The following is a 20,029-nucleotide window of genomic DNA, read 5'->3' as shown; positions in this document are numbered from 1 at the left end:
ATTACTTCTACTTGAGTAATTATTTTTTTCAGTAATTGTACTTTCACTTGAGTAAAGTTTTTGGCTACTCTACCCACCTCTGCCCTTAGATGCCACTGTCATGCAGTCTTTTCTTTCCCAATTAGATATCCCTAAGATAAATTCAGATATGGCTAAGCACTTGAATGAGCCTCTTCGCTTGGAGGAAATTACTTCCTGTATTGCTGCTATGTGGAATAATAAAGCTCCCGGCCCCGATGGCTTCCCTGTAGAATTTAAAAGAAAATTCTCTGCAAAGCTATCCCCCTATGTATTGGATCTTTTTAATGACTCATTAGACAAGGGCTTTTTACCAGCATCTTTAAACCAAGCTTTAATCTCTTTAATACTGAAGAAGGGCAAGGACCCTAAACTTTGCAGCAGCTATAGGCCCATCAGTTTAATCAATAATGATGTTAAGTTATTAGTGAAGATATTGGCCAAGCGTCTAGATGCTTGTCTATATAGCATTGTGTCAGATGACCAAACAGGTTTTATATTGGGTCGCCAATTGTCGTCCAATGAACGCAGATTATTAAATGTAATCTTTTTTCCATCTAGCTCCCAAAACCAGAAATGGTCCTTTAATTAGATGCAGAGAAATCATTCTACCACGTGGAATGGGAATATTTATTTACAGTTCTACAAAAATTTGGATTTGGGCCTAAATTAATTTCATGGGTACCTTTATTATATTCTGCCCCCTCAGCTAGTGTGAAAACAAATTTGGAGACATCGCCTTATTTTCCCTTTACCCACGGTACCCGTCAAGGGTGTTCGCTTTCACCTTTACTTTTCGCACTAGCTATAGAGTACCTCTCTACTGCTTTAAAATATACTTAAAAAAGTTTTCTGGCATACGCAGAAGAGGGAAGGAGCACCGTGTCTCGTTATATGCGGACACTCTTTTGTTATATGTTCAGGATCCAATTAATTGCATGAACGATATAGCGCATTTGCTGAAGGAGTTCTGATCCTTTTCAGGTTATAAGCTAAATATTACTAAAAGCAAATGTTTTCCCATCAATGACCTGGCAAACAAATCCCCATAAGTAAATTTCCTTTTCATATGTCTCCGGGGTGTTTCCGATATTTGGGAGTACATACAGTATCTCACACTCGTTTAAATCACTACACAGAGAAAATTTTTATAAACTGATAGAATGCATTAAAGTATATCTTCAACGCTGAAGTAATTTACCATTTTCGTTAATTGTTAATTACTGGGTGGTGTAATTCTCCAAATACCAACTGGTGAAATATAGAAGCAAACTCTTGTACGTTGTCCTCTCTACCTGCATTCGTTTTCGAATCCCGTTCAACACACCCATTCAAGTACACTAATAACCCTATTGTGCTTTCCTCATTAAAGATCTGGAAAGAGTTTCGGCAGCATTTTGGATTAAATTCATTGTCTGCCCTTATGCCTATCTGTGGTAACCACTTATTTTTACCGCCCACTACGGTTTCAACTTTTATGCGGTGGAGGGAGAAGGGCTTGGTGTCGTTTCACTAATTGTTTTCTAACAATACATTTATATAATTTTATGACTTGGTTACCAAGTTCAATGTGTCTAAATCTAGCTTATTCAGATATTTTCAACTGTGACTTCACAAGAACTCACTTCACCTCTTTTCCTCATCAGCCAAAGTCAATTCCAAGATCTCTTTGTCGTATCTCTTCAATATATATGCTTTTATATTCCACACAACTACCCTCTCTTTCCCCGCTTAAGGAAGCCTGGGAAAAGGAGTTAGGAGCTGAGGAGGATCTGTGGGAGAATGCACTAGCTAAAATTAATTCCACCTATATTTGTGCCAGTTTGAATTTGGTCCAATTTAAAGTGGTTCATAGGATTCATTATACCAATGTAAAATTGAGAAAACTGTCATTAGTAGAGGATGACATATGACTAGATGCTCACAATCCCCAGCAGACCACCACATACATTCTATACATGTCCTAAATTGTATTCATATTGGTCATCCTTCTTCAGCACACTCTCAAAGGCTCTCAAAATGTCTCTGAGCCCTTGCCCATTGGTCACAATTTTTGGAGTGTCTCCTATGGAAGGATTCTGCAACAAGAGCCAGGTTGACATTATTGCTTTTGCTTCCCTTATAGCCAGAAGATGCATATTACTGCATTAGAAATCTGCAAACCCCCCTTTTACTACCTCATGGTTGAAGGACTTAATGTCCTTTCTTCACTTGGAAAAAACTTAAGTATACCATAAGAGACTCTGTCGACTCTTTTTATAAAATTTGGAATCCTCGATACACTAACATCACTAGATCTCTGAATATAAATTTGCCTGCAGATATGACCTTCTTTATTCTTCTTTTTTTTTTGGGGGGGAGAGGGGGTGTATCTTCGGTTGGGGTGGGAGGGGGACACAGGGTTGTTCTGTTTGTATATTTGCAAAATTGTTAACACATACACATACTGTATGTAAAAATAGAAAATTGGCAGATTGTTATGTATACTAATCATTTTGAAATCTGCTTAATAAAACTATTATAAAAAAAGAAAAGAAAATGTGCAACGTCAGGTTGGCGGCACCGAAAACGAAGACATGATTATGTATATTGTTGCCGAACTTGCCAAGTTGTGTATCCAGCGCACAACGGTACAGGTTCCAAAAAAATATAAAAAAAGCAGGCACAGTACAAAGCCATGTTAATTTCGAGGGCTAGTTAGTCTCCAGAGTCTGATACCTCAACTTTAGCTTGCATGTGAAATGGCCAGGAAGTGTGACATTGGTTGCAGGGCGGCGTATTAAGGGCGGGTTTTACGGCAACGGTGCATATCATTGGTTTGACCCACTTAATGAATACACCCCTTTACTGAACCCGTCGGTCATTTCGTTCTTGAACGAGGATCAGCTGAATGAGAGGAGCTGCATGCCGCTAGTTCAGTTAATCAATCTTGTTGAGCAAAAAAAGGGGTCAGATTAATTATGAATAAAAGTGAGTGATAACCACACCATACAATGACATACGCACATTATTGAAACCTGTGATTAATTTGTATGCTAGCATTGCTGTCTTTTTTTTTTTTTTACAGCTACAAGCTTGATACATAGTCATGCTCAGCAGTTCACAGTATGATAGCGATGCATTTGTTGTCATTTGTGGGGAAACGCTTATGATGCTTGAACACTCTGCAGTGCTGAAGTCTCAGTAGAACTGAAGACACGCACGTTTTAATTAAGGATAATTAGACTTGTTCTGGTCATGAAATAATGCTTTTGGTGCAATGCAATTAATTAAAAGATGGTCATTTGCCACCATCTACAGGTGCAAAGGCATAAAGTGCAGAAATGGTCAATGAATGAATCAATCATTCATGAAACTTTTGTAAATATATGAGTAAATTCAGAGTAATTTGTGCATTAAAAATGGACCTTCCCGAAAACTTTCCCCCGGATTCACAAACGCTTCATCCTCCCCAGATTTGTTAGAATAATGTGTGTACGTTAGTTAATTCCTAACATTTGTAAATAGGGGGCATGTGCACGTTCATTCAAAATGAATATAATCCACTGCCATGAAAACGGCATACACCACAACATTAAAACCAACTGCCTAATAGTTTTGTGGGCTGGTCGCCCAGCATGGAATGGTGGTGTGCTGGTCTCAATCAACTTCAAGCTTGGTTTTGCTTGTGAAAAGCATGTTTATGCTGGTCCACCAGCTAGACCAGCATCTAACCAGCTTAGACCAGCATGGGAGTTGTATGCTGGTTAAGCTGGTCCATTTAAAAGGGAAGGACAGAAACATGGGAGGAAAAGAGAAACAAACTACAGCAAAGTGCTTCGTTTTGAACTTAATGATTAAATGAAATTCAAAATGACAAAAGCAGCTCTTTTGAAAATAAAATCACCAAAACTGCTAAAATATGACAAAATCCAAAAGGAAATCCTAGGCTTCAATGTTATTATGTCAACAGGCCAGACATGGGCCAGTTGCAAGAAATTACTTACAGTTGAAGTTTACATACACTTAGGTTGAAGTCATTCAAACAAATTTTTTAACCACTCCACAGATTTCATATTAGCAAACTATAGTTTTGGCAAGTCATTTAGTGCATCTACTCTGTGCATGACACAAGTAATTTTTCCAACAATTGTTGGACAGACAGATTGTTTAAATTTTAATTAACTATATCACAATTCCAGTGGGTCAGAAGTTTACATACACTAAGTTAACTATGCCTTTAAGCATCTTGTAAAATTCCAGAAAATGATGTCAAGCCTTTAGGCAATTAGCTTCTGATAGGCTAATTGGCTAATTGGAGTCAATTGTAGGCGTACCTGAGGATGTATTTTAAGGCCTACCTTCAAATTTAGTGCCTCTTAGGGATGGGCGATACCACTTATTTTCTTTTCGATCCGATACCAATAATTTCAAGTCCAACATCGTCGATACCGATATCAATACTTCTATTAAATTGATTTTCTTTTTTTTTTTTCTTTTTTTTTCTTGGGATTTAATGGGTAATTTAAAATATTCTTTTTATTCAGTATTCAAGCCATTATTTTATTTTATTTTTTACATGTGTGAGCCTAAAGAGAAAATTATTAGACTTCTGTTTTGTTTACCCTTGCAAAAATTAACCATGGTTTCACTACAGTAGCTATAGTTTAACCATGGTATTTAGTTAAACCATAGTTACCACACAATTACCACACAGATATTATTAAGAATATGACATATCTAAAGGTGACATTATAAGAAATGTCACCTTTAGATATGTTGTTATTTTAGTGTGAATTTTCTCCAGAAGCTGTTTCTCTGATTTTCTATCATTACCTCTACAAGGCACTGATCCCTCTTGTTTGAACGATCCTTGTGATGTCGCAAGCTAGTCTGCTTGTGTCTTTCAGCTGCATGTTAAGTATGAGCGGAGGAAAAATAGTTCCCATCCTGCACAAGTATTTGCTAATATGGCCTTATCCTTTTTATTTCACTTTCAAGCTTATGATTATTGTTCATGGTTACCAAATGATAATATCTACTTAAAAAAATTTAATGTTAGAATCAATATTTTTGTGTGAGTATCGACACTTTAATATCGATCCGCCCATCCCTAGTGCCTCTTTGCTTGACATCATGGAAAATCAAAAGAAATCAGCCAAGACCTCAGAAAAAAAAACATAAAATTGTGGACCTCCACAAGTCTGGTTCATCCTTGGAAGCAATTTCCAAACACCTGAAGGTACCACGTTCATCTGTACAAACAATAGTACGCAAGTATAAACACCATGGGACCATGCAGCCATCATACAGCTCAGGAAGGAGACGCATTCTGTCCCCTAGAGATTAACGTAGTTTGGTGCAAAAAGTGCAATTCAATCCAAGAACAACAGCAAAGGACCTTGTGAAGATGCTGGAGGAAACAGGTAGACACGTATTTATATCCACAGGAAAACGAATCCTATATCGACATAACCTGAAAGGTTGTCAGCAAGGAAGAAACTACTGCTCCAAAACTGTCATAAAAAAGCCAGACTACAGTTTGCAAGTGCACGTGGAGACAAAGATCTTACTTTTTGGAGAAAGGTCCTCTGGTCTGATAAAACAAAAATTTTACTGTTTGGCCATAATGACCATCGTTATGTTTGGAGGAAAAAAGGTGAGGCTTGCAAGCCGAAGAACACCATCCCAACCGTGAAGCATGGGGGTGGCAGTATCATGTTGTGGGGGTGCTTTGCTGCAGGAGGGACTGGTGCATTTCACAAAATAGATGGCATCATGAGGAAGGAAAATTATGTGGATATATTGAAGCAACATCTCAAGACATCAGCCAGGAAGTTAAAGCTGGGTCGCAAATGGGTCTTACAAATGGACAATTACTCCAAGCATACCTCCAGACTTGTGGGAAAATGGCTTAAGGACAACAAAGTCAAGGAATTGGAGTGGCCATCACAAAGCCCTAACCACAATCCAAAAGAAAATTTGTGGGAAGAACTGAAAAAGCGTGTGAGAGCAAGGAGGCCTACAATCCTGACTCAGCTACACCAGTTCTGTCTGGTGGAATGAGCCAAAATTCCAGCAACTTATTGTGAGAAGCTTGTGGAAGGCTACCCAAAACGTTTGACCCAAGTTAAACAATATAAAGGCAATGCTACCAAATACTAACAAAGTGTATGTAAACTTCTGACCCACTGGGAATGTGATGAATTAAATAAAAGCTCATTCTCTCCACTATTATTCTGACATTTCACATTCTTAAAATAAAGTAGTGATCCTAACTGACCTAAGATGGGGAATGTTTTCTATGATTAAATGTCAGGAATTGTGAAAAACTGAGTTTAAATGTATTTGGTTAAGGTGTATGTAAACGTCTGACTTCAAATGTATATAGCAACACCAAACTCACGTATCTTTCAATAAACCTGAATTATTGTCACAGCCATACAGTATATTAAAATGACTTTTTTTTATTTTTATTGCTGGACATACTGTACACTTGTACACTATGTTTATTGTTGGAGTTAAATGTACATGACAGAGAGGTTTATAAGAACTTACAACACCACATGATAAACTCCTTATTATAGTTTATAATTTGTACATTGTTAAACAACTTTCTTTAAGGGCCCAACTGTCTCATTCCCTTAAGGATTCCTATTAAACCACTTTTGATGCCCCAACATCAGCAGTTCACAGATCAAATGGTTGTTTTTCTGTGCCACAAGTCAAAATAGCTGTTGATCCTACAAAAAAGACAAAACGTTTCCCCTAAACAGTCTGCATTTTGTTTGTGCCGCAGACATAACATTGTTCAAATGTGTCTGAACAAGAGCTTTTAGAGAGCCTTGGTGTTCAAAAAGGGGTTACAAAAGGTTTTTTAAAGTTTTTTTGTCAATCAGTCCATAGATGGGTTATGGTTTATGAGTGTACCTCATTTAGCATTTTTATTATCCTCCACAGAAGTGGCAATCCAAATAAGCCCACACTACAGAGTGCTCAAGCAGACTCAATGGACCTGTATGACCCATACTGTGGCACTCAAAACAAGAGGACAAACAAGGCTTTAGGCTTCTTTAAGATGTCATGGTACCACATCATCAACTAGAAAGCTTCATAAGCTACATAATACATTTATGCCTCTGTATAAAAATTTAAAAAAAATAAAAATGCAACACTACTCTGTTGAATGCAATAATCTGTTACTGGCTTTCCCTTTTTATTACTCGCAGGACAAAACTTTCGTATAGTGGGTTTGCCCAAGGCAGCTGAGCAGCCGAAATCATCGGACTTTGTGAATATGCTGTTACTGGAGATATTTGTCACTGATGCTTTGGACAGGCAAGTATTAGTGGATAGAGCCCACCGTACTTCCACACCAAAAACCTTTAATGGGGCCATTAATTGTCCGCATACACACCTACCTCTGTGTGTGAGCTAATGCTATGGCTCGCCAGCAGACATCAAGGGTCAATTCTACACCAGTGCAAACGGATCGACTTCTAACCAGATGTCAGCTCCAAAGTGGCGAGGCTCCGCTCTTCCGCCCGGCTGGTCTTCACGTGCAAATATTAATGCATTTACACTATTGGGCCAAACGAGGGCATGCTAATGTGTGCCAGGGTCAGTTGCGTTCCCACTGTTGCTTCCGGGGCTTCATCGAGCCTCCTCGGTGCTTACTCTGTGCCAGTGGACTTTTGCCTGCCGATTACCGTTGGGCCAAAGAAGGCGGGTTCAATGGCAAAGGCGGAGTTTCGCTGAGTCAGGTCAGAGGTTTTAGCACCAAGATACCCATTTCCCAATTTTTCATATCTAGCTACCAGCTTACCTAAACAGATCAACAGAGAATCGACAGTACTGGTCAGTAGACAAAATCAATGCTCTTCTGAATATTTGGGCTGATGAAAATTTGCAACATCAGGTCGGAAGCATCTGTCGAAACGAAGACATGATTAAGTATATTGTCGCCAAATTTGCCAAGTTGTGTATCCACTGCACAACGGTACAGGTTCCGAAAAAAACATGCGGCACAGTACAAATCCATGTTCATTTCGAGGGCTAGTTAGTCTCCAGAGTCTGATACCTCAGCTTTAGTTCCCTCTTGCATGTGAAATGGGCGGGAAGAGTGACATTGGTTCCAGGGCGGCGTATTAAGGGCGGGTTTTAGGGCAACGGTGCATATCATTGGTTTGACCCGCTGAATGAATATGACCCTTTACTGATCCAGTCGGTCATTTCATTCTTGAACGAGGATCAGCTGAACGAGAGAAGGAGCTGCATGCCGCTCGTTCAGTTCATCAATCTTGTTGAACAAAAAAAGGGGTCAGATTAATTATGAATAAAAGTGAGTGACAACCACACCATACAATGACATTCGTATGTTATTGAAACCTGTGATTAATTTGTATGCTAGCATTGCTGTCTTTTTTTTTTTTTACAGCTACAAGCTTGATACATAGTCTTGCTCAGCAGTTCACAGTATGATAGCGATGCTTTTGTTGTCATTTGTGGGGAAACGCTTATGATGAAATCTCACTAAAATTTTAGACAAGCAAATTTTAATTAAGGATAATTCTTAAGTTCTGTTCATGAAATAATGCTTTTGGTTCAATGCAATTAATTAAAAGATGTCATTTGCCGCCATCTACGGGGCAAAGGCATAACTTGCAGAAATGGTCAATGAACAAAACAGTTTTTTTCATTTTTGTTTTCATTCATTAAACTTTCTTAAATATATGAGTAAATTCAGAGTAATTTGCAAATTAAAAATGGACTTTCCCAAAAACGTTCCCCCGGATTCACAAACGCGTCATACTCCCCAGAATAACGTGTGTATGTAAGTGAATTCCAAACATTCTTAAATAGGGGGCATGTGCACATTCATTCAAAATGATTATAATCCACTGCCATGAAAACGGCATACACCGATCAGCCACAACATTAAAACCACCAGCCTAATATTGTATAAGTCCCCCCCGTGCCGGCAAATCAGCTCTGACCTGTCGATGCATGGACTCCACAAAACCTCTAAAGGTGTCATGTGGTATCTGGCACCAAGACGTTAACAGCAGATCCTTTAAATCCTGTAAGTTGCGAGGTGGGGCCTCCATGGATCATACTTGTTGGTCCAGCACATCCCATAGATGCTCAGTTGGATTGAGATCTGGGGAATTTGGAGGCCAAGTCAACACCTTGAACTCTTTCATGTTCCTCAAACCATGCCTGGACAATTTTTGCAGTGTGGCAGGGCACATTATCCTGCTGAAAGAGGCCAGTGCCATCTGGGAATACCGCTGCCATGAAGGGCTGTACATGGTCTGCAACAAACTTTAGGTAGGTGATACATGTCAAAGTAACATCCACATGAATATCAGGACCCAGATTTCCCAGCAGAACATTGCCAGAGCATCACACTGACTCTGCCGGCCTGCTTTCTTCCCATGGTGCATCCTGCTGCCATCTCTTCCCCAGATAAACAATGCACATGTACCCAGCCGTCCACATTATCTAAAAGAAAACGTGATTCATCAGACCAGGCCACCTTCTTCCATTGCTCCATGGTCCAGTTCTGACACTCACATGCCCATTGAAGGCACTTTTGGCGGTGGACAGGGGTTAGCATGGGCACTCTGACCGGTCTACGGCTACGCAGCCCCATACGCAGCAAGCTGCGATGCACTGTGTGTTCTGACACCTTTCTATCATGGCCAGCATTAAGTTTTTCAGCAATTTGTGCAACAGTAACTCTTCTGTGGGATTGGACCAGATGGGCTAGCCTTTGCTCCCCACGCGCATCAATGAGCCTTGGGAACCCATGACCTTGTCGCCGTTTCACTGGTTGTCCTTGGACCACTTTTAGTAGGTATAACCACTGCATACTGGGAACAACCCACAAGACCTGCCATTTTGGAGATGCCCTGACCCAGTCATCTAGTCATCACAATTTGGCCCTTGTCAAAGTCACTCAGATCTAAATTCACTCAGAACTGACTGTTCACTTGCTGCCTAATATATCCCACCCCTTGACAGGTGCCACTGTAATGAGATAATAAATATTATTCACTTCACCTGTCAGTGGGTTTTTATTTTGTGGCTGATCAGTGTATAAGGAAGGCACTAGACTTGCTAATGAATGCTGTTGAAAAGTAATGAAATAATTTTTATGAATGAAGGGCATCGTAAAATTTTGATTTAGCAATCACAATAGCGTATTAAGTAAGGACTTACTGTCATTGCAGGTTTTTTCTGACATCGAAGGCTCTTTTGTGAATCAAACAGTTCAAGAAGTCAATAAAAATGGTTTGACGTGTCTACAAAATGTTCAGTTCATGCCGGGAGGATAATGTCCACCACCATTAAACATTTCTGGTTCAGTTCATAGCACATCGCCAACATCAATTTGTGAAACTTTTTGGGTATATCATGATGGTAACAGTGAAATACCTGCAACTGGAACAATCTTCAGAGAAATTAATAGAATACCCGAAGAAGATCTTTGACCAAAACGCTGTATGATATACAGATTTGCAAGTTATACAACAGTGTGCAGGCTTTTTCTATTTTTTTCCACGTAGTATTGTGTATGCACCTGCGGCAATGTGTTTTATTTATGGGTTTAACAGCATTAGCATTGACCATACATTATCAACTGAACGCTGATAATGATGGCAATGCTAAATTATGAAACCTAAATTACAGAGCTCATATCAAATAAAAAAAACTGTCCAACCAGTCACGTTTGAGGGCATACATTTTTTTGAGAAAATCAAACGCAAACTACGTCTTTCCATGAACTTTTCACACCATGTCAACTACTTTTGCTGGAAAAACGAAAAGCAGAGTTGGAGGTAAAAAAACTATATTTTGAAAAAATAAATGCAAGCAGCAAAGATCCGTTTCAAAAGTATAGGCTATGGACTTAAATTTATGTTATTTTTAAGGTTAATTATTTAATTTTTAGTAAATTTTTTTCTTAACTTATTTAATTTCACTTCTATCAAAATGTAATCATATCAGTTTGCTTGAAAGAACACATGTTCGGATGTCATACATGTGATTTACACGTGGTCGGGAGCGGATATACATTTTGTTCATACCAACTAACGTTTTGAAAATACGAAAACTTTCATTCATCCGAAAATTTAGGTCAGAACGGCTTTAAAAAAGGTTTACACAAAAATTTGTTCTGCTCGTGTTTCATGAATGAGGCCCAATGAGGGAATCTGAACGCATCTTTTTGGTGAACAGAATCGAAAGTATCGAGTCAGTGAAACTAATCAAAATCACTACCACTAAAAAGGCTATGTTCACATAGGCAGAAAAATTCTGATTTTTTGGCCTATCTGACTCAAATCCATTTAGGTTTTTGTAGTCTGAACAGGACAGAAACACATAAAATTTGATTTTTACAAGCAAGTTCGTAGGTGGTTTGAAATACGATTAAAAACATTTATTTGAGATTTTTGTTAATGCGTCTCAGTCTGAACGGTCATATCGGATTTCATATGTTTTTTTTTTTAATTCGTTGTACATGACACGGTTATTATGTCAGATTTTGCACCGAGAAGACATTCTGAACGGCATAAAAGATACCTTTCTACTCGATTTTCTAAGTTGGAAGGACAAGTAATCCTTCAACATGGCAGAGGAGAGTACGGTTTCTGTAGTGAATGCTAGGTTTTATTAATTTTTCTAAATGCAGATACGTTGTTATCGCTTGCTGTTTTGGTCATCTACATTTACGTATATCAGTAACAATTTGATGCATATTGTTCATTTTTTACACAAAAAATAGCATGTATTTGACCAAAATTCCACGATCGTCAGCAAGGCAAGCTGACTAACATGTATTACGGTGTCAAAATAAGAGTTCAACAAGAAATAAGAATGAACCTTGCATCCACTGTGTTTCCTTTTCTTTCCGACAACAAAGCACTTGAACTTGACGTACTTGTAATTATAACTTAATAAGTGGGAAGTTGAATAATTCTAAAAGCACATGATAGCAGCATCAATTCCACTTAAAGGGATAGTTTACACAAAATTAAAATTTTGTCAATATTCACTCATCCTAATGTTGTGGGATTAAGGGGTTAATAAGCTGCAAATGCACCAACCTCATGTGGACAGCTCTCACATGGCTGAAAGTGGCAAAGGCCCCTGGAGAGCTGCTCTGGTCCCGACTTGCAACAGTCCTCCACTCCGTCGTCTATTGCCGTGTTCACCGTATCCATGGGAAATGCACAAAGTGCTGAGTCATGTTCAGGAACACCTGAGTCATCAGTTACAGCAAACACACCATATAAGATATCATCCTTTTCTTCCGCACCAAGCTCATCTGCCAGCTCCCGCCCAGCCTTGCCAAAGTGAGCTGCTTGCACCACATTGTAGACCACGTCTTTGAAAGGCTCACTACCATTGCTTCTCCTTCGCCGTTTGGGTTCAAAGCGACATTCTAAAACAATCTCTCGGTACCGTCGCATCTCCCATTCGTGGCGTGGCAGACGGCCAAGTCTCGTCTGATAGGGTGATGAATCCAAGTCGGTTCTCTCTTTTTGAACAGAGAGGAAGTAGACAAAGTCATGCGTGTAGAAGCTGTAGACGTATTCAATGCTGTACATTTGGCGTAGACCAGGCAAAACTGTCAACCCTCTGACATCAGTGTAAAAACCATCCTCGGTTGCTACCGGTCGGCGTACAGAAATGGACATGCGGCCGTATCTTTGTGTCACGCTGTCGTTCACGGTTGCAGCAACAAAGAAGTAAACTGTTTGGCCCTCTTCCACCATGGAGACTTTTGTTCCCAAAGGACTGGCGATGCAATCCGGACAGAAGTCAGGAGAGTTGAACTTTTTCCTAAATAAACACTTGGAGGGGCCAGGAGGCCTTCCATTCTCATGGAGCTGATGGAAATAACAAACTCCGTACTGGGAACTCCCACAGGAGTACAGGTACATAAGAAATGTGTCCAGTAACAACACCTCATTGTCTGTGTTCTCGTGGAAAGGATCCTTTTCAATATCACACAAATCACATATTTCACACTCTGGGCTCCCCACGGGCCCCGTACAGAGTTGCCATAGCTTACCAAGAGTGCTGTTGACTGCCTCAATGATGTTCTGTGAGGCCACGTAGACCTCTTGGAAAAGGGAGTTGGTCACTATGTTCTGGATGGGGTTCCTGGTCTGAAAGTAGGGCATAGGGTACGGCACTGAGAAGTCCACAGCAATGGGAGCTGTTGGGGGACAAGTATCCAATGCAGAAGACATTACAGCCTGAATCCAGACACATGTCATCAGATGAGTGGCCCAGTGGACCATGTCCACTCCAGGGTGTAACAAAATGTCCGTAGTGCGTTGTGGTTACCTCCAGCAAATGTATCTCAATGAAGACATCCTGAGCAGCAGACAAGGGATCCCTGAAAGCAGAAAAATAACAAAGGACTTAAGATTTTTTTTATTATTATTATTGAACACTGACTGAAAATGTGTGCAAATAGTAATGACTTCATTATTTTTCAGATGAAGCAACCTAAGCCTCCATTCACATTTTCTCTGCTGATTTTGTGGGAAAAACTGATGAGTTCTGCAGAATAGATTTAAACATGGTAAAATATGTGAAGAGCTAAGAGATCTACACTACTGATAGCTGAAAACTATCAAATCAGGCAAAATTATAAATAAACGAACAAACATGAAAGGCTATGTATGAAAGGCTGTGCAGGCCCTGCCTATTAAGTGACATTTGTGGCCACCAGGGGCCCCCCTACCTCGGGTTCAGTGTAGCCAAATAATTATTTGCAGTAAGTGTGTGATGAGGAGGAGGGCAGGGCCGGGCCATGAGTGTGCACGGCCGGCCCCCAATTGGGCTAATCAGCCAAGGAGAGGGATAAAACCGAGCTGGATGTGGCAGTTCAGGAGAGAGAGAGCCACACGCAGCTGCCATGTTTGATATATGTTTGTGTCTTTTTGTTTCATTAAATATTACTTTGACTGTTCAGCCGGTTCCCGCCTCCTCCTTGCCCATTTTAAACCCTGTTACAAAGTATATATAGCACTGGACACATAGCCCAGCTTTATGCACTCGGCTCTATAGCCGTGCTCCGCATTTAAAGACAGCAGTGACAAGGTACCATTATGTGACACATCATGTGCGTTTCTTCCCACTGCCAGTGATTTAGTAACATTTAGTTTTGCACAATTTATACTTGCTTGGTTATTGATGTTGGGTGTGTTTGAATAGGTGTAAAATCTGCTTAGGGCCCTCAAAATGCTAGGTTCGGCCCTGATGATAGGGCAGAACTTAGTGAATGACATGCATTCTAATAGAGTGCAACAGTCTGGTTCCAGAAGTAAAAATCCCATTTATATTTTCCATAAGGGTATTGATAATTAATGATAATTTTGAAGTGTCTGAACTGTTCTTTAAAGACAGACCTACCATGAGTCCCAAGGTTGTGAATCAATGGTTTACGCTTCTGTTGAAATCATTATTCTATGTTATTTTTGAACTTCATAAAAAAAATTAAAAAATAAATAAATCAAAAAAAAAAACATCTTTAAAAACAGTTGGCAACTCTAATTGTAGTTCAGTCCCCCATTAAAGATGTTAAATACACAGTCTTGTACCTTTGTCTTTTAGTCTGATTTGCAAATACTTTTTTACTTCATATCAAAGTTCGTAATGCTGTGATTCACCTCTGAGCTGGCTGGTTTGGTTCATGGTGTAGAACTCTTTAAGAAGAACTTTTTTTACATTTATTTTATTGTTTATTTGTTCATGGAAAATTCAATATATACTGTATATCATATATATTGTAACCGTATTAGCTGAAAGCTAATTTTAAGAAATTCCTATGGAAAACATGAATGGGAAAAATATTTCTGAAACAAACTGATTGTGAGGAAACTTGCAAAAAAAAACAGTTTCACAAATCACTGCTTACTGCATAGTGCACACTGTATACTAATAGTATGTGAAACTACATAGTACAGGTACATTTCAAACAGTAGTATGCTGTATTATATGCATACAGAAAACTTCTGTACATAGCCAGAGTTTTGATAAAGCACCTCTGGGCTAAAATGGGCAAAAAGCATTTAAAAAGCCATATGTGGTTGGCTTCAAAACACAATGTTCAACTTAGCAATTTATTAACAGCTCATCACCATGTTCTGGACTGAGGGCCTCTTTAATTGACATTCTTGTCACACCCTCAACGTGCTTTTTTGTCCAAAAGATTTTTTTAAAAACTGTTTTGCGTTTCAGCCAGGTGCCATTTTAAGTAACAAGTGAACTAATTACTGTTCCAAAGCGTGTCACAGCATTAGCACCTATGCACTAAATACATGGGGACTAAATGTGCAGAATGTATTAATCTTCAGTAAAACGATGTACAAAGTTCAATAGCCTACATAATTCTTTAAATACATGATAGATGACAAATCTAGACATTTAGATTGAATGCCATTCATGATCAATAATACACAGAATAACACATGGGGTTTATATTTCAATGCAGGTCAACACTTAAATTAAAGGTGTGTTTTTGACACACATGAGCATACATATTAACACTAACCAATAACTGAAAGCATCTTTAGTGACTATCCATTCTAGCTGTTTGTAGCAAGACAAGCATGCATTCAAGGTGAGTTAACTTTTGCAATTACCCAAAAATACTAATATCATTAATAATAATAATAATAATAATAATAATAATAATAATAATAATAATAATAAATGAATGGCACAGTTTTACTTTTAGAAATAGATCTTCCCTAGTATGTGCAGTCTTTTTTTTTTTTTTTCTTTATAAAATATTTAGCAACTTTCCACTGGTTTCATTTAGGCATATGCATGTTTGCTGACTCACTCACATATCCTAAAAATCAAGTGTAAGATAACTTTAATGATTGCCTCACTCTGAGCTATGTGAAATGTGATGGTAATTCACAAATCTTAAGGAATCCCAAAGCTTGCAGGGATATCTAAAATAACAGTGTCTTTGGTTGCTTTCTGAAGTGATGTCTGCTCTAATAGAGAATAGATTTGGAATAGTCTTAAGAAAGAATATCATAATCATGCAGATTCATTTGTGAAATGTCTGTATACTAACACTGTAACTCCAATATATTCACTGTTCGTTTACTAAAAGCAAAATAATACAGGAGCTGTTTTAGAATACTTTAAAACATACCCAAAATTATTAAAATATAGAGAACATGGTACACCCTTCGCTAAAGTATTTACTGCATATTGAATACGTAAAGAAATATCAAGCTATATCATACGTATTTGCATATGATGAATACTGGCCCTATATTTGTTGTATATTATCCCCATGGAGGTCTTTTGCCCCCTGCTGGGAGGCTTTTATATTTGTGATTAAAGATGTTTTTCAATCAAAACAAGCTTCTTTCTTAATTTCTTGCAAACAAATTGTGTTATTCCATTATATATATATATATATATATATATGTGTGTGTGTATATATATATATATATATATATATATATATATATATATATATATATATATATATATACACACACACATATATATATATATATATATATATATATATATATATATATATATATATATACACACACACACACACATATATATATATATATATATATATATATATATATATATATATATATATATATATATATATATATATATATTGGCCTAAATACAAGCCAATACTAAGTATTGCTTAACTTAGTATAAGAGCCAACTATGAGGAAGAGATGTTTTGCAAGACATAAATGTAGGCTACTTTTAAATCTTAAACTAAATCGGCAATAAAAAGTCGCTTACCTGTTACTGGTAATCAATCCGTGAAATCTTGATTTTAGGCAGAATAAAAAACAATGGCTGCATATCCAACCCAGTTAAACATTCAGGAACAGAAATATAAATAAAGGGAAGAAATAACTTTTCAAATAGCATTTCACAGTATATTAATTCTAGTTGTATGCATAGAATAAAATAATGATACAAACTTGAAAAGGAAAAAAATATATATCTGATTAGAAAGATGTGTTAGGATATTGGTGAGCACTTTTGAGATATATTTGAGGCATGAGCGGCATTGACCGGAGCTGACAGGCCCCGCCCATTACGGCTAAACCAAAATTACGCAACCGCAGACACGGGCCACCGAAATAACGAGTACTACTACGGCACAGGCATAACTCATAAATATGAATTATGTCAAAGAACTCCTTGGAAGTTACACTGTAACGTGTCTAGAGCGATCTGTCGCGTAGTCTAACCTAATTAATATTCATGAGCCCAACATTCATAATAGAGGTATTGTTAAGGAATACATACGTTACGTTCAAATTGCCTCAGCATTATTGTTAATGAATAATAATATAATTAATATGGTTAATTAAAACTAAACGGTTTCATTTACAAAAAAAGTACTAGCCCAAGGTCGTACCATTTGATATCAGATGCTAATGGTAGCCTACTAAATACTAATACTTAATTATTTCCATATTAATGTACAACATTTACATTATATTCCATGGCAAGTCCAAACAACCATGATATTGTCATGGTACGTATCCAGAAACCATGGTAGCATACAGAAACTACATTTTTGTTAGTGTTGATAGTTAATTACAAGATAATTACAAGCTATAGCTATAGTTATACAAGACTGAATAACAGACCCTGCAATGCACTCTCATTTCCATATTCATAAAACACTTGAGTTCAGATTAGCATTTTATTTAAATCAGTATTCAATGGAAAATAAGAACCTGTGTCAATTCGATGTCTGCATACATGACAGCTCACTGCATGACTCAATCACAGGTTGTGCCACATGATGGACACTATCATATACAGTTGAAGTCAGAAGTTTACATACACCTTAGCCAAATACATTTAAACTCAGTTTTTCAAAATTCCTGACATTTAATCGTAGAAAACATTCCCTGTCTTAGGTCAGTTAGGATCACTGCTTTATTTTAAGAATGTGAAATGTCAGAATAATAGTAGAGAGAATTATTTATTTCAGCTTTTATTTCTTTCATCACATTTCCAGTGGGTCAGAAGTTTACATACACTTTGTTAGTATTTGGTAGCATTGCCTTTAAACTTGGGTCAAAAGTTTTGGGTAGCCTTCCACAAGCTTCTCACAATAAGTTGCTGGAATTTTGGCCCGTTCCTCCAGATAGAACTGTTGTAACTGAGTCAGGTTTGTAGGCCTCATTGCTCGTGTAACGAGAGCCAGCTGATAGCTGTGCAATGTGTATAAACCTCACTCTCTTCTCCTCTCCTTTAGCCTGTTTAATAGCAAACCCTCCTCCCATTCCAGAGACACCAGTTCGAGTCCCGTACGGAGCGAGTAGAACAAGAGCGTCACACTCGCACAAGCTTTTTAATTTCTGCCCCAACATTTTCTATCGTATTAAGGTCAGGGCTTTGTGATGGCCACTCCAATACCTTGACTTTGTTGTCCTTAAGCCATTTTGCCACAACTTTGGAGGTATGCTTGGGGTCATTGTCCATTTGGAAGACCCATTTACAACCGAGCTTAAACTTCCTAGCTGTCTTGAGATGTTGCTTCAATATATCCACATAATTTTCCTTCCTCATGATGCCATCTATTTTGTGAAGTGCACCAGTCCCTCCTGAAGGAAAGCACCCACACAACAGTTGGGATGGTGTTCTTCGGCTTGCAAGCCTCACCCTTTTTCCTCCAAACATAACGATGGTCATTATGGCCAAACAGTTCAATTTTTGTTTAATTAAACCAGAGGACATTTCTCCAAAAAGTAAGATCTTTCTATCCATGTGCACTTGCAAACTGTAGACTGGCTTTTTAATGGCAGTTTCGGAGCAGTGACTTTTACCTTGCTGAGCAGCCTTTCAGGATATGTCGATTTAGGACTCATTTTACCATGGATATAGATACTTGTCTACCTGTTTCCTTCAGCATCTTCACAAGGTCTTTTGCTGTTGTTCTGGGATTGATTTGCACTTTTCGCACCAAACTACATTCCTCTAGAGGAGACAGAATGCATCTCCTTCCTGAGCGGTATGATGGCTGCGTGGTCCCATGGTGTTTATACTTGCATACTTTTGTTTGTACAGATGAATGTGGTACCTTCAGGCATTTGGATATTGCTCCCAAGGATGAACCAGGCTTGTGGAGGTCCACAATTATTATTATTTTTGGCTGATTTCTTTTGATTTTCCCATAATGTCAAGCAAAGAGGCACTGAGTTTGAAGGTAGGCCTTAAAATACATCCACAGGTACACCTCCAATCAGAAGCTAATTGGCTAATTGCTTAAAGGCTTGACATCATTTTCTGGTATTTCCCAAGTTGCTTAAAGGCACAGTTAACTTAGTGAATGTAAATTTCTGACCCACTGGAATTGTGATATAGTCGATTAAAAGTGAAACAATCTGTCTGTAAACAATTGCTGAAAAAAATTACTTGTCATGCCAAAACTATAGTTTGCTAATATTAAATCTGTGGAGTGGTTAAAAACTGAGTTTTAATGATTTCAACCTAAGTATATGTAAACTTCTGACTTCAACTGTATCCTTTCATTTAAAGGTGCAATATGTAAAAATTTTCATGTAATATTTGCCCTTTTTTTTGCCAGTGTGTGAACGGCTTGTAACGCAACTTTAAAAATGAGTCCTTCCCGGACTTCCTATGTTGCCTATTAAAGCCTGTAGACTGATTTTCATGCGAAGGGAGCGGGTCGCTTTTGCAGGGAAAATCCAAAGGATGTGACGTTTATGCGCGCTCCCGCGAGCCTTGCCTCAGACAGTAAAAGCTTCTCTTCCGCTATTCAACAGCGACAACAATCTGCAAAACTAGTTAATGTTATCTTAGACATGGAATCCAGCAAGCGTCCGGCTCCCAGCACAACACCGACTCCTACACAAACTCAGAATCAGCCAAAAAAAACAAAAACAAAAAAATGCATCTGCTGAATCCAGTCTGGCTAAGCAGGAACGTGATCGTGGTCGAGCGAAAACTAGAGTGAACATCG

At 38.3% G+C, this 20,029-nt stretch overlaps 1 protein-coding gene across 3 annotated transcripts in view; it reads right to left on the bottom strand.

The window, feature by feature from the left end:
• mst1rb (macrophage stimulating 1 receptor b) overlaps positions 1 to 17,793 on the bottom strand; it is a 67,557-nt gene extending 49,764 nt beyond the window's left edge. For 2 of the 3 annotated variants that reach the window (XM_051673469.1, XM_051673471.1), the window contains exons 1-2: positions 16,822 to 17,051; positions 12,111 to 13,411 (exon numbers count right to left, since the gene is read on the bottom strand). In XM_051673469.1, the coding sequence (XP_051529429.1) occupies positions 12,111 to 13,313 (1,203 nt within the window). In that variant the 5' untranslated portion in view covers positions 13,314 to 13,411; positions 16,822 to 17,051. Of the gene's footprint in view, positions 1 to 12,110; positions 13,412 to 16,821; positions 17,052 to 17,774 lie in introns of those variants that run through there. The other variant, XM_051673470.1, reaches the window with a different exon arrangement.
• Positions 17,794 to 20,029: the final 2,236 nt, after the last annotated feature.

Source organism: Myxocyprinus asiaticus, chromosome 35 (assembly GCF_019703515.2).
Source record: "Myxocyprinus asiaticus isolate MX2 ecotype Aquarium Trade chromosome 35, UBuf_Myxa_2, whole genome shotgun sequence".
Taxonomy (NCBI): Eukaryota; Metazoa; Chordata; class Actinopteri; order Cypriniformes; family Catostomidae; genus Myxocyprinus; species Myxocyprinus asiaticus.
The sequence above is the reverse complement of the archived record's forward strand: the minus strand, read 5'-3'. Positions and strand labels throughout refer to the sequence as shown.